This window comes from Magnolia sinica, chromosome 1 (assembly GCF_029962835.1).
Source record: "Magnolia sinica isolate HGM2019 chromosome 1, MsV1, whole genome shotgun sequence".
NCBI classification, from domain to species: domain Eukaryota; kingdom Viridiplantae; phylum Streptophyta; class Magnoliopsida; order Magnoliales; family Magnoliaceae; genus Magnolia; species Magnolia sinica.
This window is the reverse complement of record NC_080573.1, coordinates 10,835,833-10,853,553: the sequence shown is the minus strand read 5'-3', so window position 1 is coordinate 10,853,553 and position 17,721 is coordinate 10,835,833. Positions and strand designations below refer to the sequence as shown.

The 17,721-nt window shown below is 39.5% G+C and overlaps 1 protein-coding gene across 2 annotated transcripts in view; it reads right to left on the bottom strand.

The window, feature by feature from the left end:
* Nucleotides 1-3,785: 3,785 nt before the first annotated feature.
* LOC131239627 (large ribosomal subunit protein uL6c) overlaps nucleotides 3,786-17,721 on the bottom strand; it is a 65,851-nt gene continuing 51,915 nt past the window's right edge. The window contains exons 1-3 of one of the 2 annotated variants that reach the window (XM_058237430.1): nucleotides 11,445-11,597; nucleotides 7,994-8,302; nucleotides 3,786-4,269 (exon numbers count right to left, since the gene is read on the bottom strand). In XM_058237430.1, coding sequence (XP_058093413.1) covers nucleotides 3,933-4,269; nucleotides 7,994-8,302; nucleotides 11,445-11,560 — 762 coding nt within the window. In that variant the 5' untranslated portion in view covers nucleotides 11,561-11,597 and the 3' untranslated portion in view covers nucleotides 3,786-3,932. Of the gene's footprint in view, nucleotides 4,270-7,993; nucleotides 8,303-11,444; nucleotides 11,598-17,721 lie in introns of those variants that run through there. The other variant, XM_058237436.1, reaches the window with a different exon arrangement.

Genomic DNA, 17,721 nt, shown 5'->3' with positions numbered 1-17,721 from the left:
TTACCTGAAGGTCCCAGCCACAACTAGAGGTGTACACGAACTGAGCTAGCTTCGTTAGCTCACTCGACTCGACTTGAAAATGAGTTCGAGCTGCCCGGCTCAACTTGATTCGGATTGAACCCAGCTCGAATCAAACCAGTTTGGTGACTCGGTTACTTTGATATTGATGTTGCTCACCAAGTGTTTGATGAAATGACTCAAAGAAGTGTAATTGGTGGCAAGGAAGATATGTATATGAAACTAACACCATTTTTTCTTGATTTTTATGTTGCTTAGAAGGAGTTTGATAAAATACTTGTAAAACCATTGCTATTTTAAAGGTGCTGTGAAGGTGCAGTCCAGGTGTTTGTGAAAATGCTGCAATGGCGAACTCGGCTCGAACTCACCCGAGCCGAGCTGGCCAGTCAGGCTCGAGGACCGAACTCAGCCGAGTTCGAGCTGAGGTCAACTAGTGGCTGAGCCAAGTTGAGCTGAGGCCAGCTCGACTCGGTTCAACTCAATGTATACCCTTAGCCACAACCAACGCTCCCATCGTCTTTTGTTCTCTACTGGTGCATGTACTTGGTAGCCTATAGGTAAAGCTGCTGATTCAACTAGATTCGAGCGATAACAGTTATTGTTGTCCAATTGGCGAGGAATTCGGTGCATGGTACATAAACGGTCAGGCCCACCAGATGAACGGCTTGATGAAATTACAAAATTACGATTGGAATTTGTTGAAACCTCTGTATAATTGAAGGAAATCAAAGACCCTATGACAAATCTGATATCATTCAAACAAACGCCAGAGGAAGAACTACCCTTCTCAGATCTGATACAGTTGCTGTATTTTTCATACAACCATTTTTCCTGCCAATATGTCACACCTGTAGAATATCAAACCCATGCAAAAAGTGGGCCACACCACGATGATCACCTAATCTGAAAAACAGGCAATCTTAAAATCAATGGTTTTACTCTATGCCCTGTATCATTCCTCCTAAATCTTTTAGATGGTTTTACTCCCTTTAAGCTCACAAAAATTAGAATACAGTGAGATGGCCCACCCCAAATCAAGGGCAATGGGATGTGTCTATTTATCTATCTTTTCATGCAAGCAAGGGGTCAAATGAATCTGGAGTCTGTATTTCTAGTAGAAAAATGTGATTGCAGAAGAACATAACAGATTAATTAAATAAACAAAGCTTCCAGATGATAGCTGATCACCTAAAGGGAAGGCCCCACAAAAATTCTGTACTGCACCATTGTTTCACCTACATGCCACTTGTAGAGGACATTAGTACCACTAAACCGGTAGGCCCCACCATGAAGATCACATGGTTCCAAAATCAGCCGTTCCACTCATCAGGTGGGCCACACCGTTGGAATCAATAGATAACCGTGACTCAACGTATAGGCGTGGCCAAGCTATCAAATCATCCTGATGCACAAGAAGTGTGACATGGTGGGTTCCTGATTTTCTACACAAGCTCTGCATATTGTTCAAAGTATTTCCATATCCAAATATCCCCAATATCATCTGCATTTCTAGCTTTAATAATACCGGTAGCAAGACTGATAACATCGGTAGTACAAGAAATTCCAGATATCAATAATGTATTGCTAAGTGTCCCCAATGTATCGCCACTATTTTCAACTACCTAAATTTTAGGTATTGCCTGTATCGACAATGTATTGCCAATATTTTTGACGGTGTAAATTTCAAGTTTCCCTTGTATCATCATTTATCAGCAATATTTCGATAATATCATCAATGTATTGATATTGTCAAATTTTTGTTTATTAAAAAATTCTCCATTTCAAATTTTCTTTTATAAGCACATGGTTGCATGAGACGTTTAATTTATTGACGATAATATTGTGATTGTATTGATATTGCAACCATTGTTCGAAGCATTCTTAATATTATCGAAATAGTATGGATATTATTTGTATCTCCATCTTGGCCAATAACATTGGTAGTATAAAAAATTTCAGGTATCGGCGATGCATTGCTAAATATTTCCAACGCATTGCCAATATTTTCAACTATGTAAATTTCAGGTGTCGCGTGTATTACCAATGTATCGATATCCCCAACGTATCGCTAATATTTTTTACACTGTAAATTCCAGGTGTCGCTTGTATCACTAGTGTACCGGCAATATTTCGATAAGATCGCCAACGTATCGATATTGCGAAAAATATGTTTATTAGAAAAAATTACCATTTCAATTATTTTTATGGGCGTATGGTTATATGCAAATGTTCAATATGTCGACGATAATATCGTGATATTATTGTCATCGCAACCACAGGTGATATCGAGACCACAATCTTTCATTACCTTTTCAGTTGTCAACAATTTCTCAGCGAAATATTGTATTGTCGTTATTTTCAAATATCAATGGATGTTTGAATAAAATGTTGGATATATGGATAGATGGGATGGTAAGATGAATATATGAGAAAGATGGGATGGATGAATTGATTTCTTATGATAGCACATGCTTTTAGGGGCCATTTGGATGGGAATAAAAGAAGCTAAATTAGGGGTATTGGGAGTACATGAAGGTAAATGGTATTTGAGGTATGTTTGGATCGAAATAAATGCATGGAAATGAAATGAGAGTGAATGGGCATGTAAGTGAAATCCTCTCCACGAGAGAGGATTTGGAAGTAAATGGGGTTAAATGCCTTTTTGAGCTCCCTAGGAGATTTGCGCGAGTAAACGAAGGTAGCGCTACGCACATATCCGCCATACACAGCATGCCAATGATACTCCAAAATAATTCAATTACCGACTACATCCAAACCATCCAAAGGTTGACCATCTAAATGGATGGTTAAAAAGCATTGGCAAGTGACTTGTTTGTTATCATTATGTTTGTAGCCCACCCAAGGCTCAAAATTTTCCCGATTTTGACTAAAGTATATATTTCAATGGCAATATCATAGACATATACTAATTTGAGATATGAAAGCTGATTTAGAATATCACATATGTTCTCGTGAATATATTGAAAAAATTCTCACGCATTTCGATTCCTCCATTTACTTTCATCCAAACATAATATTTAGATTTCAAATGCATTTCATTTACTCCCATCAAAGCACAACTAAGTAGGACATCTACTCTTAATTCATTTACCTCCAATTCCATTTCCCATTTACCTCCATTTGCAAGCTCCCAAATGAGGAAACTTATTATGTATGCATTAGTTTTGCAAATTTTTATTCTTCAATATGAGAGTGTGTATTTTAGAATCTCTTGAAATTTCATTGAAAAATCCCACGTGCCTGCATTTCAAGTTATCGGCGAATTGATATTATTTCCATATCCTTTGCTAGCGAAGCTTGTAGCAATACCGATACTTCGAACACTAGCTCCACATTGGTGGGAAGAATGGCACGGTACCACAAGTTGTGGTGTTGTTGCCTATAGGTGCAAGTATAAGGAAACAAGCACACAATCAACTTGATTGTGTTTGAATATCAGGACTTGTAGAGAGCCCTAGGAAAACTAACTCAGATGGCTTTTCAATTGATTCTGATGATTTTTTTCTTTGCCTAAGACAAGTTTTTGAGAAACTCAAACAACTCAGTTAGACCCAAAAACTGAGTCGAGTTCACATTCGATCGTTAAAAAAGAAAACAGACCAATCAGACGGCTAGCATTATCAATTGTTGTGACTCATAGGATATGGTCCGTCGATGGGGTGGATTGCAATAGACATGTGCCACATATCTGCTGGAGATGTTAGAGAGATTTCAACTTCTCTAGCCAGACTTGCGCAAAGCACCACTTTGAGTTGCAAATGGAATGTATTTCAAGTTAGCCTAGTTTATCCACACCACAGATTCAATTTCAACAAAATTGCAAATTTTCAGAAATGTATTGTTTCCAAATACAGTTGAAAGAATGCAAGACAAAGGAAAAGGAATTACCCATTTTACTTCTTCTTCCCAGCTTTACCCTCTTTCCGTCTCACGATTTCATCAGCATATTTGACGCCCTTCCCTTTGTACGGTTCGGGTGGCCTCCACTTCCTGACAGTAGCAGCAAACTCTCCAATGGAACACTTGTCGTAACCGCTGACGGCGATTCGGGTGTTTTCCTCCACCTTCACTTGTATGCCATCAGGAATCGCCATCCTGATTGGGTGTGAAAACCCAAGATTGAGTACCAAGTCCTTGCCCTCTAGCATTGCACGATATCCAACCCCAATCAGCTGGAGTCGCTTCTCAAATCCCTTCGATACACCAACAACCATGTTGTCGGTAAGAGTTCTGCATTGAAAGATGAGGAAACTAGTATTAAGAGAGAATGCCATAAGAAAGAGATCTTGAACAAATGCATGAGATACGGGCTGTCCATTGGTTGGCCCCACCATGGATTGATCGCATTGCAGAAAATCACAATACTCAAATGATCAGAGCACCTAATTGGAGGTTGTGTGGTAGGACTTCTCTAGTGGAGTGGTCTATTTATAATAATTGGAGAAGAAAACGAGTCCTTAACTGGTGTGACTTTTGGGGACAGTCCATTCATGGCAGGGCCAGCAGAAAAATATGCTGATCCATACACACATGCCAGGCTAATAGAAGATACGAGCGTTTGAAACTAACTTATAAATGAGGGTATGTTTCATGATATTTGCTGCAACCAAACGCACCCAAGCAATAAGACAGGATAATCTTCATTCTGTTTCCTTTCCAGAATGCATAAGAGACAGAAGAGGAAAACAAGTAAAAAGGATCCAATAACAAATCAGAAAGGAAGATATGCCCAATAGAGAAGACCTTCAAAGTCCTGCACCATCTTGGTAATGTGGTCTGCTATATAGTTTGGGCTTTTAGAACATAAAAAGAAACGGATGCTTACGACAAGGATGGATCATAGATGGTTTGTTGACACTTGAAATTTTCGATTGTGGACATGCACAGGATAGAGCCATGCTATTTCAGGATCTGTCCTATTCATGCTCTTGTAGTGAATATTTTAAAACATTGAGGGGAGACTTCTAGCGGTGGAAATATCAAGGATTTCACTCCATATGCCACACTGTAAAGAACTCCTTGAATTTCTTGGTGTAGTGTCAATCTACAATCTTAACAAGTACAAGCTGTTAAATGATATTTTGGGGTGCATGCATGGGGGTGCATGCATGCGTGAGTGGGTGGTGTGTACGCGCATGTGTGCAGTTGTGCATGAGGGAGAGTGTGTCTGTGGCGTGGTTGGGCTTGTGAGCATGCGGGTAGGCAGGCAATTGTGCATGCGTGCATGAGTGTATGCATGTGTGGGTGCATGTGTGCGTGCGAGTGTACACATGTGGTGGGCGTGTGTGTCCATGGGTTTCAATCTATAATCCCAACAAGCTACCGTGTTTCTAGCAGGGGTGCAACTTGGGTGGTTTGGGTCGGGTTGTGGGTTAACCAGAGCTCAACTTGGGCAGTTTGGGTCGGGTTGTGGGCTAACCAGAGCTCAACCTGACATCAAGAGGATCCAACCCGACCCAAATTCTCGACTTGAACCCAACCCAAAGTCTTCTATGCACTATCCAACGCCGACCCAACCCAAATACATGCGGTAATTCCAAACATGACCTCACTCGACCTGAATTTACTCAACCCAAACCCCACCTGAATTCAAATTGAGTTGGCATTTTCCAACCTAAATCCAACATGAGGACCTTGAGGACCTGACCCAACCCGAACCAACCTTAGGTTTGGTCAATTGACTTGAACCCAAGTTGCAGTACCTGTGTCTAGGGACCCCCAAATTGGTAAGATCCATCTCCGACAATTTTTGTTTGGCAATATTCCAGACCCAGTCATCCTAGGGGCCTGTTTGGTTGTTCAATTACAACAATAAATGGCTGTAAATGGGTAATGATTGTTTACTCTTGTAATTGTGTGGTAACATCACTTACATTTGACTGCAATGATGATTTTGCTAATTACAACAATAAATGGTTGTAAATGGGTAATGATTGTTTACTCTTGTAATTGTGTGGTAACATTACTTACATTTGACTGCAATGATGATTTTGCTACATTGATTGTTTCACCCAGAAATCACTATAAAAATGATACTTTTTTTTATGCAGGACAACTAACCGATTACTCCAAAAGCTCGAATTGATAGAGCATGACAAATCAATCCCTTTATCTCATAGCCCAGGTGAAGAGTCTCGAAAATGAGACCTCACGCTCTGATACTACTTTGATGCATGACAACTAATCACTTGCTCTAAAAGATCGAATTGATAGAGCATGGAAAATCAATCCCTTTATCTCATAACCCAAGCCACACATCCAATGGGTTAGGTCATCGGTTGAACCCCCCTCGTGGACCCCACATCACATGGGTTCCGCCTCACATGAGCCACCCACTCCGAGTGTGCCCCTGCATCTCACAGGCCACCCCACTCGAGCCCAGTGTGAAAATGCCCCTACATTAGTTTTATAGTGTGACAATGAAATCATTACAATTTATTTCACCTACTTCCTTTACAAGTGCATTTGACTCTTGATTTACGAGCCATAATTCTTGTTTAAACAAACACCCGGAAATGATAATGATGACTCATTTACTTTGCATTTCATATGAAAATGGAAAAACAAATAGACCTTAGGGTCATTGCCTTTTGCTGGCTCGTGGGGTGGGACAAAAGCCTTACCATTGACCATTTGAGGCACAGGAAGATGGTAATCACTAATGTTTGCAATCTATGCTTTAGCCATGGGGAGACAGTTAATCATCCACTCTTACATTGTCAATTCCCAAGCAATCTGGCAAGAGTTGTTTGGACTGTTTGATATGGTCTGATTGAAACAATTAAAGAGGAATGCTGCTCACAATCACCCATCAGCAAAAGCTGAAGTGCCAAATGCACCAACGTGGCACATGTGTGTGAGACTGGAGGCATTCACCACAGTGAATGTGTCCTCTTCCAAAACAAGGCAGCTCTACTCTAAAGGTGGGCCACACACTTACGAACTATGTTCCAACTTCTAAAGAAGTATTCTACCCAACGATTCCCTAACTAGTTGCATTGAGGTGTGGAAGTAAAATAATTTAGAAAAGCATGGAAGCAAAAACATTTATAAATGAAAGACCATGAGTAAGACTGAAAATGCACAGGTAAAATCAGACCAGAATCCTCTACAACATCTGTTTTATGCAACGCGTAAAACACCCAGGCTTGTGGAACCCACCATGTTGTATATGTAAATTGGCCGGTCTTGCTGTGCACTCACTCTCGTTATGAGAGTGAAATGACGCTCCCCAGGGCAAAAAATCAATGACATCCCCAACTTAGGTGCACCACAACGCATGGGAACAGTGGGGATGGGATGCCAACCATAGGTTTGTGTGTGGGGTCACCATGGTGTGTATCTTTCATCAAACCCATTAATCAAGTGTAACTCACAAGGATGGAGGTGAAAATCTAAAAATCAGCCTGATCCAAATATCAGGTGGGCCACACAGTGTGAACTAGAGTTTTAGGAGCAGTTTTACAGTGTCTTCATTGGTGTAGCTCATTAGAGTTTTTATCAGACCGATCTTTTCTATTTATGGTTCAAATAATGGTTCCCACCTAGCGGACGGAGTGAATTTACATATACAACATGGTGGGCCACACAGAGCTTGGGTGTTTTATACAACTGCGTAAAATAAGTGTTTTAGATGATTCCAGTCTGGTGAAATCATAGAATCCATCATAATATTCGGAGAGTACTCAGTCCAACAACCTCTACTACAAGTTGCAACAATATTCCAAATAACAGGTGGAAGAAGATCCACATAGAAGAATGTTTTTGTACTGCTGTTACATGTTAGACATATTGTACCTAAATCTAATATTTTTTTTGAGAGAGAACCTAAATCTAATATGTCCAACTTAAATGGGCTAAAGGTTTCAGAAAAAGAAAACCAAAAGAGACACAAAAACAAGATAACTATAACACCAAACTTTCCACACTATGGAGTTGAATGAGATGAGTTTACCTGAAAAGCCCATGCATTTGGTTGGCTCTTCTAGTCTCCATAGCCTTAGAGACCTTTATGATCCCAGATTCTTCTCTCTCAAGCTTTACTTCACGTGGGTAAGTTCTTGAAAGCTCTCCCAGAGGACCCTTCACTTTCAAATTTTGCCCTTCGAGCGTGATGGTCACATTGGGCGGCACTTCTATTGGCTTCTTTCCGATTCTTGATTCCTTGCACTCCACAGTCTTCTTCAAAAACCCTATCCTAGTGATTGGAGCACTAGTAACGTGGATCCGGCTTCTCTCACCCAAAAAGACAGATTTCAAATGGCTGAAACCACAGATAATGAAACCCGCATCACTTCTTTTCATTTTAATGATACTCTAAAATAAACTTTTGGTTTTCCATAATGAGAAACAAACACAAAGGGGTCCATTTCAGAATTCAATAATAAATTTCAGTAATCAGCTTGAGGAAAAACCCAAGATAAAAGAAAATTAGAGTCTGTAAAGAATACAAAAGAAAAATTGCTAAGATGGAAAACCAATTCATATTTTGCAATTACACTGAGTAATTGAACAATTCAAAGTTGTTTTCTTTATATATAAAAAAAGAAGTAAAGAAAAGAAGAAGAAGAAGCATGAAGTTCTTCAAGGAGTCTTTTACAGCGCTTCTTATTGTTGAGGGAGACTTAAGAAAAGCAATTGCTTGGGTCATTGGGTGTCTGGGTAGCATACTACCCCTTGGAAGTTGGATATGTAGCGAATGAGATCAAGGTGTTTACGTCTTCCTTTTCAGGTACTTTTCAGACAAGTTTCTAGGGAAGTGAACCCCTTAGCAGACATTGAAGGAAGGATTTCAAGGTTCACTTTTGAAATTGAAACACTTGTTGGGACAAGGCTATGATGTTGACAATGGGGTTGCTCTCACCTAAAAGTTAGATACACAGCTTGATGTATGGCCTCCAAGGTTAACTTCTGAAATCAATATTGAACACAACCATGTACAACCAAAAGAGAAAATCAAATAAAAAACCAGTCCAAATTTTCAAAATCTAATTAGTCTTAAGTAACGAAACAAACCAAAATCCCCATCATTCGAATGTACAACAGAAAAGGAAAAAAAAGAAAAAAGAAAAAGAAAACAGTTTTTATTTTTCTAATCAAACTACTCTGAGTAATCAAATAATTTACAAATTCCAAAGGAGATGCATGAAGCAGAATGATGGTTTTACAGATTCCACTATTGGTTTTGGTCTATTTTGCTATAAATTTAAACATCGTAAACAAAGCCCTTAACATGGTTTTCAAGTATAACTTCAGAAAACAAGATCCAACAGTTCATATGAAACAAAAGAACAAATCAGATAAGGCACACTTCAAAATTTTAAAATTCAAACTAGTCCAATCAATCAAGCAAATCAAAATACCCAATGTGACATGTAAGTTCCCCTCATCTTCACGTATTAAAGTATTAGATTTAGACTATTCTATGTATTTTTCTTTATTGACAACACAACAATTTATGCAAGAAGCCCACGCCCCACAAAGATACAAAGATAAACCACTCAATTCCAAAACCAGCACAGAATCTGTAGTCTTACTCAAATCCACTAATCATTCCATCCATGGTTTAGGGTGCGTTTGGTAGCCCAAAATATCACAAAATTTCATGATATTTTGCACCAAATTAGAATGATTAATTACGAAATTTCATGATGTTTGGTGCAACCAAACACACCCTCAAGAAAAGGGAAAAAAAAGTTATAACGACAAATATAATATGCCCAAAGTGTTACATTATGCAACACTATAATGGTTCATAAAACAGAGTTCACAGAACAGAAGATGTTACAGCAGCCAAGATAGTAGTGACCTTTCAGGGATTCTTTCAAGTTTATTTTGAATTGCCTGTTAAAGGTAGTGGCCACTGTAAGTGCTTCACGCCAATTTTAAAACCATGAGTCTATGTTCTTATGAAAGAAAAAATTAGATATAAAACCCAGAGGTCTGAGAATCCCACATGCCTATATAGCCACGCCGTGCCGACAAGGTACAAATGTGAAACACCTAACCCATCCATAAGGTGGGCCCCACCTTCTAGATGCCCTCACTCAAAGTCAGACTGATCCGCTCATCAGGTGGACTAGTGTACTAAATGAAATGGAAGGCTAGACGAAGTATTTTAACCTTCATTTTGTTCCATATACTGTGCAACAACTGATGAGTGGGCTGGCCTGACTTTTTGGGCCAGGGTTATAAATGGCCCAGATGTTCCACACATGCCACATTGGTGCATGTGGAGGCACGAGCAGGGCTGGGTAAAAGCATGCGGAATTAGAATAGCTCCAAAACTGATGCAATGAATTCCAGGTATATCTGTGGGAAACGAGATCAAACACTTCACACCCAAGCAAAACCCTGAATCAGACACGGACCCAATTCAAAATTTCCAAATTTAAATTATTCCAACCAATCAAAAAACCCAAAATGTGGTACCTTGTGAAGAAACCCCACTTCAGAATTTCATGATTTTACCACACTTCCACCTACCAAACCATGTTCTTCTTTTCTTGTCTTTTCTTTTTTCTTTTGCTTGATATAGATGAAAATACCAGATTCCAAGCTTATTTGCACCTCTAAAGATTTGAAATTTTCAGAAAATTAGATATAAGCACACGTATGCTACATTGGCACGCATGGATGCATTAGGCAACTGAATACCCTAAATCAGACAAGAACCCGATGCAAATTTTCCAAATTTAAATTATTCCAACCAATAAAAAAACCCACAATCCAGTACCTCATGAAGAAACCCCACTTCAGAATTTCATGATTTTACACACTTCCACCTACCAAACCATGCTTTTTTTTTTTCCTCCTTCTTTTGCTTGATGTAGATGAAAGCACCAGATTCCAAGCTTATTTACACCTCTAAATTTTCAGAAAATTAGATACAAAGCACAGATATGCCACATTGGCATGCATGGAGCCATGTGAGCGACTCGATACCTCCAAAACCGATATGATAATTCCCAGGTCTAACTCCAGAACACAATATCAAACACTTCATATCCAAGCAAAACACTAAATGAGAAACAGACCCAATTAAAAACTTCCAAATTTAAACCACTCCAACCAATCAAAATACCAAAAATCTGGTACCTTGTGAAGAAAACCCACTTCAGAATTTCATGATTTTAAACATTCCCACCTACCAAACCATGGTTTTTTTTTTTCCCTTATTACGGAAAAAAAAAAAAATCATCCTTCAAGCTTATTTACACTTGTAAAGATTTGACATTGTTCAGAATAATTAGAATGAAAAACCCATTTCCCCCTTTTCTAGTCTGTGCTCTTATCTTTATTTATTTATTGTCTCCAATTCAGTTATGCAAAAGAAAACCATGAGAAATCTTTGTTGATATTCTTCAGAAAAAGAAAATACATGAAATGGAATTGATTTTTCTTACCAGGAATGGGTAGAAGAGGTGGTAATTGAAGCCATGGATTTGGCTATCTCCAGAGCCAAAGTAGCTTTTTTTTCATAGATGGATTTTGTGCTGCTCCCAGCTTTTGAATTATCCATAGAAAGCCTTTCATGACGAGAAACGATCCAGTGCGCTAATGTATACAAGTATTTCTATGCACATACTTTCATTTTGGACCTCTTAGAATCTACATCAATCTATCTGGACCATCCATTATATCCAGTAGATCTTTCATATGATGGATTGAAAAAATAATACTGATATGATGATTAAATATTATAATTAGTTGCATGAAAAAATTAATGTACTATATCATTTGCAAATATTTACGGCTGCAGATTACTATATTTCAAATATATATATTTTAGGAAGGGTAGATTGAAATACAATGGACGGTCTAGATTTTTGATATGGATATCAATGGATCCAAATACAACTAGGTGCATGGAAAGGTTTCCATATACTGAGCGTACTATATCATTTCTATTTCAATAAAAAGACCGAATTGCCCTTAGCATGGGTTTTGACTCCTGTGATAGTTTCCCACCATTCTAGAAATGGAGTTGTCTCATTTTCTTCACACGTGAGACTTATGTACGGATATCCAGACCGTCCAAATATTGGACCACTGAATGTATCATATATATAAAATCACATTGATCCACGAATGCTGTCCATCCAATAGTTAGTTATCAAATAAATGGTTTAAAATAAAATATCAAGCGGCCTGAATCCTGAGGACAAAATCAGATGGTTAATATCATTTATTTTTTGTGTAATTTTTTTTATTGTGCCCCATTGGAAATTGGATCTGATATTTAGACGGTCTGGATTCATGAAAGTTTGAATCTGAGGACAAAATCAGGTGGGCTTATCTGAATCAATCTGACTCGACCCAAAATTTGGATTTATCAGAAGATCCTTACCATAAGAAATTTGGACTGACTGAACCATTGGTACTAAAATGGCCAGTGCTCCAAATTCATTGGGCTAGCAAGAACGGTTAAGATCATCAATCAATGCCTGTACTCTATTCATGACAAGCCCATTATTTTCGAAACCCTAACTTCTAATAATAATAATATATATATATTTTTAAATCTTTAAAAAAAATGAACCAGACAATCAATAAAAAAAGAAACTCAAATGCAAATTATAATTTTGACATTAATCAGAAGAGGCAATTCAAAGTCTGGTCAATGTTAGTGTCTAGAACACCTTGATGCACATGTTGTGTTGTATATCGGCGCCATCCATATGTTCTATCCTCTCATTTTGGGGCATGAGCTCAAGCATGAAGTATTTCCAAAGCTCGGCTGGACCACACAACAAGAAACTATGGTTATTGAACACCCACCGTTAAAAACTTCTTTGGGCCACCGTAAAGTTGATTTTCCATACGGCCAATCACTATCTTTTCCTATAGTGTGATCTACCTGTCATTTAGATTTGCTTTATTTTTCAGACCATATATAAAAATGAGATAGTAAAACGGATGAACGGCGTGGATTATACAACACATACATTAAGGTGGCCCCACTGTCACGGCCTGACCGAATTCGGTGTTCTCCAGACCTGATCGAATCCGCTCTCCTCCTACAAAGGGGGCGGATTAGGAATCGATAAATTTGCGACTGTACGACCCATTTATGGCCCATTTAGGAAACTAAGCCCACCTCATGTTCCTTTTGCGAGAATACGCCCCAGCTGTACGGAAGGTTTGCCAAAGGTCGAAAATGCCCCTGCTTGTTCCTTCAAGCGGATATGTGGTGATCGAAGACGAGCGCGGACACTCCTCGAACTCCGAGTTGTACGAACGGTTCAAAAGATATCAAAGTTACATGGGCCCTACGGTTATGTATTTATTATATCCACGACGTTCATCCATATTTCGACATCATTTGGGAGCATTATAAAAAAAAAAAAAATCCCATCCAAAGATCAACTGGACCACACCACAAAGAGCAACGGGGAAATTGATTTTCACCGTTAAAAATTTTGTAGGGCCCACCATAACATTTATTTTCCATCCAATACATTCATAATGTCACAAAGACCTGGATGAAGAGGAAAAACAAATTTTGTAATGATCCAAAACTTCTAGGACCCCTAAAAGGGTTTCAATGGTAGACGTTCAATCTTCCACTGCCTTTTACAGTGTGGTCCACTTGATAGCTAAATCTATCTTATTTTTCTTCCCAAGCGTTAGTACGAGTTCGCCAAATAGATGAACGGTTTGGATATAACACATACCTCATAAAAGGACCCACAAAGGCAATGGGGATTACAACAGGGAAAAAAAAGAGCCGGTATCTATGGCTACAGATTATAACCGTAGAGATAACCGCAGCCAATGCTTTTTCAACATGTCCTCTACTATACATCAAAGGTCTTTCGATATGTACTTCGATATATCGAATGTCTTTCGATTAATCGAAAAAGGTCTAAAACTGTCCAGCAACTTTGCATAAAAAAATCTTGCAATTTTCGATTAATCGAAGTGTATTCGATATGTATCAAAGATATAGCTACAGATTATAGCTGTAGCCATAACTATAGTCTGTAAAAGTCTATGCAAATTTTTTTATTTTTTATTTTTTATTTTTTACATGGAGAACTTTATTCTACCTACAATTTTCTCTAATACATATTTATATAAATAAGTATATATAAGCATATAAAAAAATTTCTCTCTTTTTTTCATTTATTTCTCTATTCATTTAATAAGAATATCTTCTAAACCGAAATTAGTTACTTGATGTACCCTATATGATTTTGGGGTAGGAGAAGATACTTTAGCCAACTAACCTAGTTATTTTCCAAGATTCCATCAGGTCGATGGTCGAAAATCCATTTCATTCACTTTGCGGTCAATTTCAATCAGTTCATGGTCATTTCCATGCATTTCACCGTCAATTCCCTCCACTTCACGGACAATTCCATGCATTTCACGGTCATCCCAAACTATTTCGTGTTGATTCACGGTCATTTCGAGGCATTTCACGGTCAATTCCCTTCACTTCACGGTCATTTGCATGCATTGCACGGTTAATTCGCATCAATTCATGATCATTCTCATGCACTTCACGGTCGTCCCAAACAATTCCGTGTTGATTCACGGTCGTTTCGAGGCATTTTGCGGTCAATTCCCTTCACTTCACAGTCAGTTGCATGCAAAATGCCTCGAAACGACCGTGAATCAACACGGAATTGTTTGGGACGACCGTGAAATGCATGAGAATGATCATGGTTTGAAGCGATTTAAGCGCGGAATGCATGCGAAGCCGTGAAGTGAAGTGAATGCGCGAATGCTCAAATGCGACCTGAATCAACAATTGTTGGACGACCGTGAAATGCATGGGAATTATCATAGTTTGAAGCGAATTGACCGTAAAATGCATGCAAATGACCGTGAAGTGAAGCGAATTGACCGCGAAATGCCTCGAAACGACCGTGAATCAACACGGAATTGTTTGAGATGACCGCAAAATGCATGGGAATGATCATGGTTTGAAGCGATTTGATCGCGAAATGCATGTAAATGACCGTGGGAGTGAAGGGAATTGATCGCAAAATGCCTCGAAACGACCGTGAATCAACACGGAATTGTTTGGGATGACTGCGAAATGCATGGGAATGATCATGGTTTGAAGCGAATTGACCGCGAAATGCCTCGAAACGACCGTGAATCAATACGGAATTGTTTGGGATGACCATGAAATTCATGGGAATGATCATGGTTTGAAGCGATTTGACCGCGAAATGCATGCAAATGACCGTGGAGTGAAGGGAATTGACCGCGAAATGCCTCGAAACGACCGTGAATCAACACGGAATTGTTTGGGATGACCACGAAATGCATGGGAATGATCATGGTTTGAAGCGATTTGACCGTGAAATGCATGCAAATGACCGTGGAGTGAAGGGAATTGACCGCGAAATGCCTCAAAACGACCGTGAATCAACATGGAATTGTTTGGGATGACCATAAAATGCATGGGAATGATCATGGTTTGAAGCGAATTGACCGCGAAATGCATGCAACTGACCGTGAAGGGAAGGGAATTGACCACGAAATGCCTCGAAACAACCGTGAATTAACACGGAATTGTTTGGGACGACCGTGAGATGCATGAGAATGATCATGGTTTGAAGCGAATTGAGCACGAAATGCATGCAACTGACCGTGAAGTGAAGGGAATTGACCGCGAAATGCCTTAAAATGACCGTGAATCAACACGGAATTGTTTGGGACAACCGTGAAATGCATGGGAATGATCATGGTTTGAAGCGAATTGACCGTAATATGCATGCAAATGACCGTGAAGTGAAGCGAATTGACCCGAAATGCCTCGAAACGACCGTGAATCAACACGAAATTATTTGCGATGACCGCGAAATGTATGGGAATGATCATGGTTTGAAGCGATTTAACCGCGAAATGCATGTAAATGACCGTAGAGTGAATGGAATTGACCGCGAAATGTCTCGAAATGACCGTGAATCAACGCGGAATTGTTTGGGATGACCGCGAAATGCATGGGAATGATCATGGTTTGAAGCGATTTGACCGCGAAATGCATGCAAATGACCGTGGATTGAAGGGAATTGACCGCGAAATGCCTCGAAACGACCATGAATCAACACGGAATTGTTTGGGATGACCGCGAAATGCATGAGAATGATCATGATTTGAAGCGATTTGACCGCGAAATGCATGCAATGAAGTGAGTGAAGGGAATTGACCGCGAAATGCCTCGAAATGACCGTGAATCAACACGGAATTGTTTGGGATGACCATGAAATGCATGAGAATGATCATGGTTTGAAGTGAATTGACCGCGAAATGCATGCAACTGACCGTGAAGGGAAGGGAAGGGAATTGACCGCGAAATGCCTCGAAACGACCGTGAATCAACACGGTATTGTTTGGGACGACCGTGAAATGCATGGGAATGATCATGATTTGAAGCGAATTGACCATGAAATGCATGCAACTGACCGTGAAGTGAAGGGAATTGACCGCGAAATGCCTCGAAATGACCGTGAATTAACACAAAATTGTTTGGGATGACCGTGAAATGCATGGGAATGATCATGGTTTGAAGCGATTTGACCGCGAAATGCATGCAAATGACCAGTGAAGTGAAGGAATTGGCCAGAAATGCCTCAAAACGACCTTGAATCAACACGAAATTGTTTGGGATGACCATGAAATGCATGGGAATGATCATGGTTTGAAGCGATTTGAGCGCAAAATGATAGTGAAGGGAAGGGAATTGACCGCGAAATGCCTCGAAACGACCGTGAATCAACACGGAATTGTTTGGAATGATCGTGAAATGCATGGGAATGATCATGGTTTGAGCGAATTGAACGAAATGCATGCGAATGGCCAGTGAAGTGAAGGGAATTGACCACGAAATGCCTCAAAGGCAGTGAATCAACACGGAATTGTTTGGGATATCGAAATGCATGGGAATGATCATGGTTTGAAGCGATTTGCAGAAAATGCATGCGAAATGATGGAGCGAAGGGAATTGCTGAAATGCCTCAAACGCCTGAATCAACACGAATTGTTTGGGATGAACTGCGAAATGCATGGGAATGATCATGGTTTGAAGCGATTTGACGAAATGCATGCAAATGGCCGTGAAGTGCATGGGAATTGACCGTGAAGCGACCGGTCATTTGCATGCATTTGCACAAATCGCTTCAAACCATGATCATTCCCATGCATTTTCATATCCCAAATAATTCCGTGTTGATTCACTGCTGAGGCATTTCTGCCAATTCCCTTCACTCCACGGTCATTTACATGCATTTTACGGTCAAATCGCTTCAAACCATGATCATTCCCATGCATTTCGCAGTCATCCAAAACAATTCCGTGTTGATTCACGGTCGTTTCGAGGCATTTCGCGGTCAATTTCCTTCACTTCACAGTCATTTGCATGCATTTCGCAGTCAAATCGCTTCAAACCATGATCATTCCCATGCATTTCGCGATCATTCCAAACAATTCCATGTTGATTCATGGTCGTTTCGAGGCATTTCACAGTCAATTCCCTTCACTTCACGGTCATTTGCATGTATTTCGCGGTTAATTCGCTTCAAACCATGATCATTCTCATGCATTTCATGGTCATCCTAAACAATTTCGTGTTGATTCACGGTCGTTTTAAGGCATTTCGCGGTCAATTCCCTTCACTCCACGGTCATTTGCATGCATATCGCGGTTATCCCAAACAATTCCGTG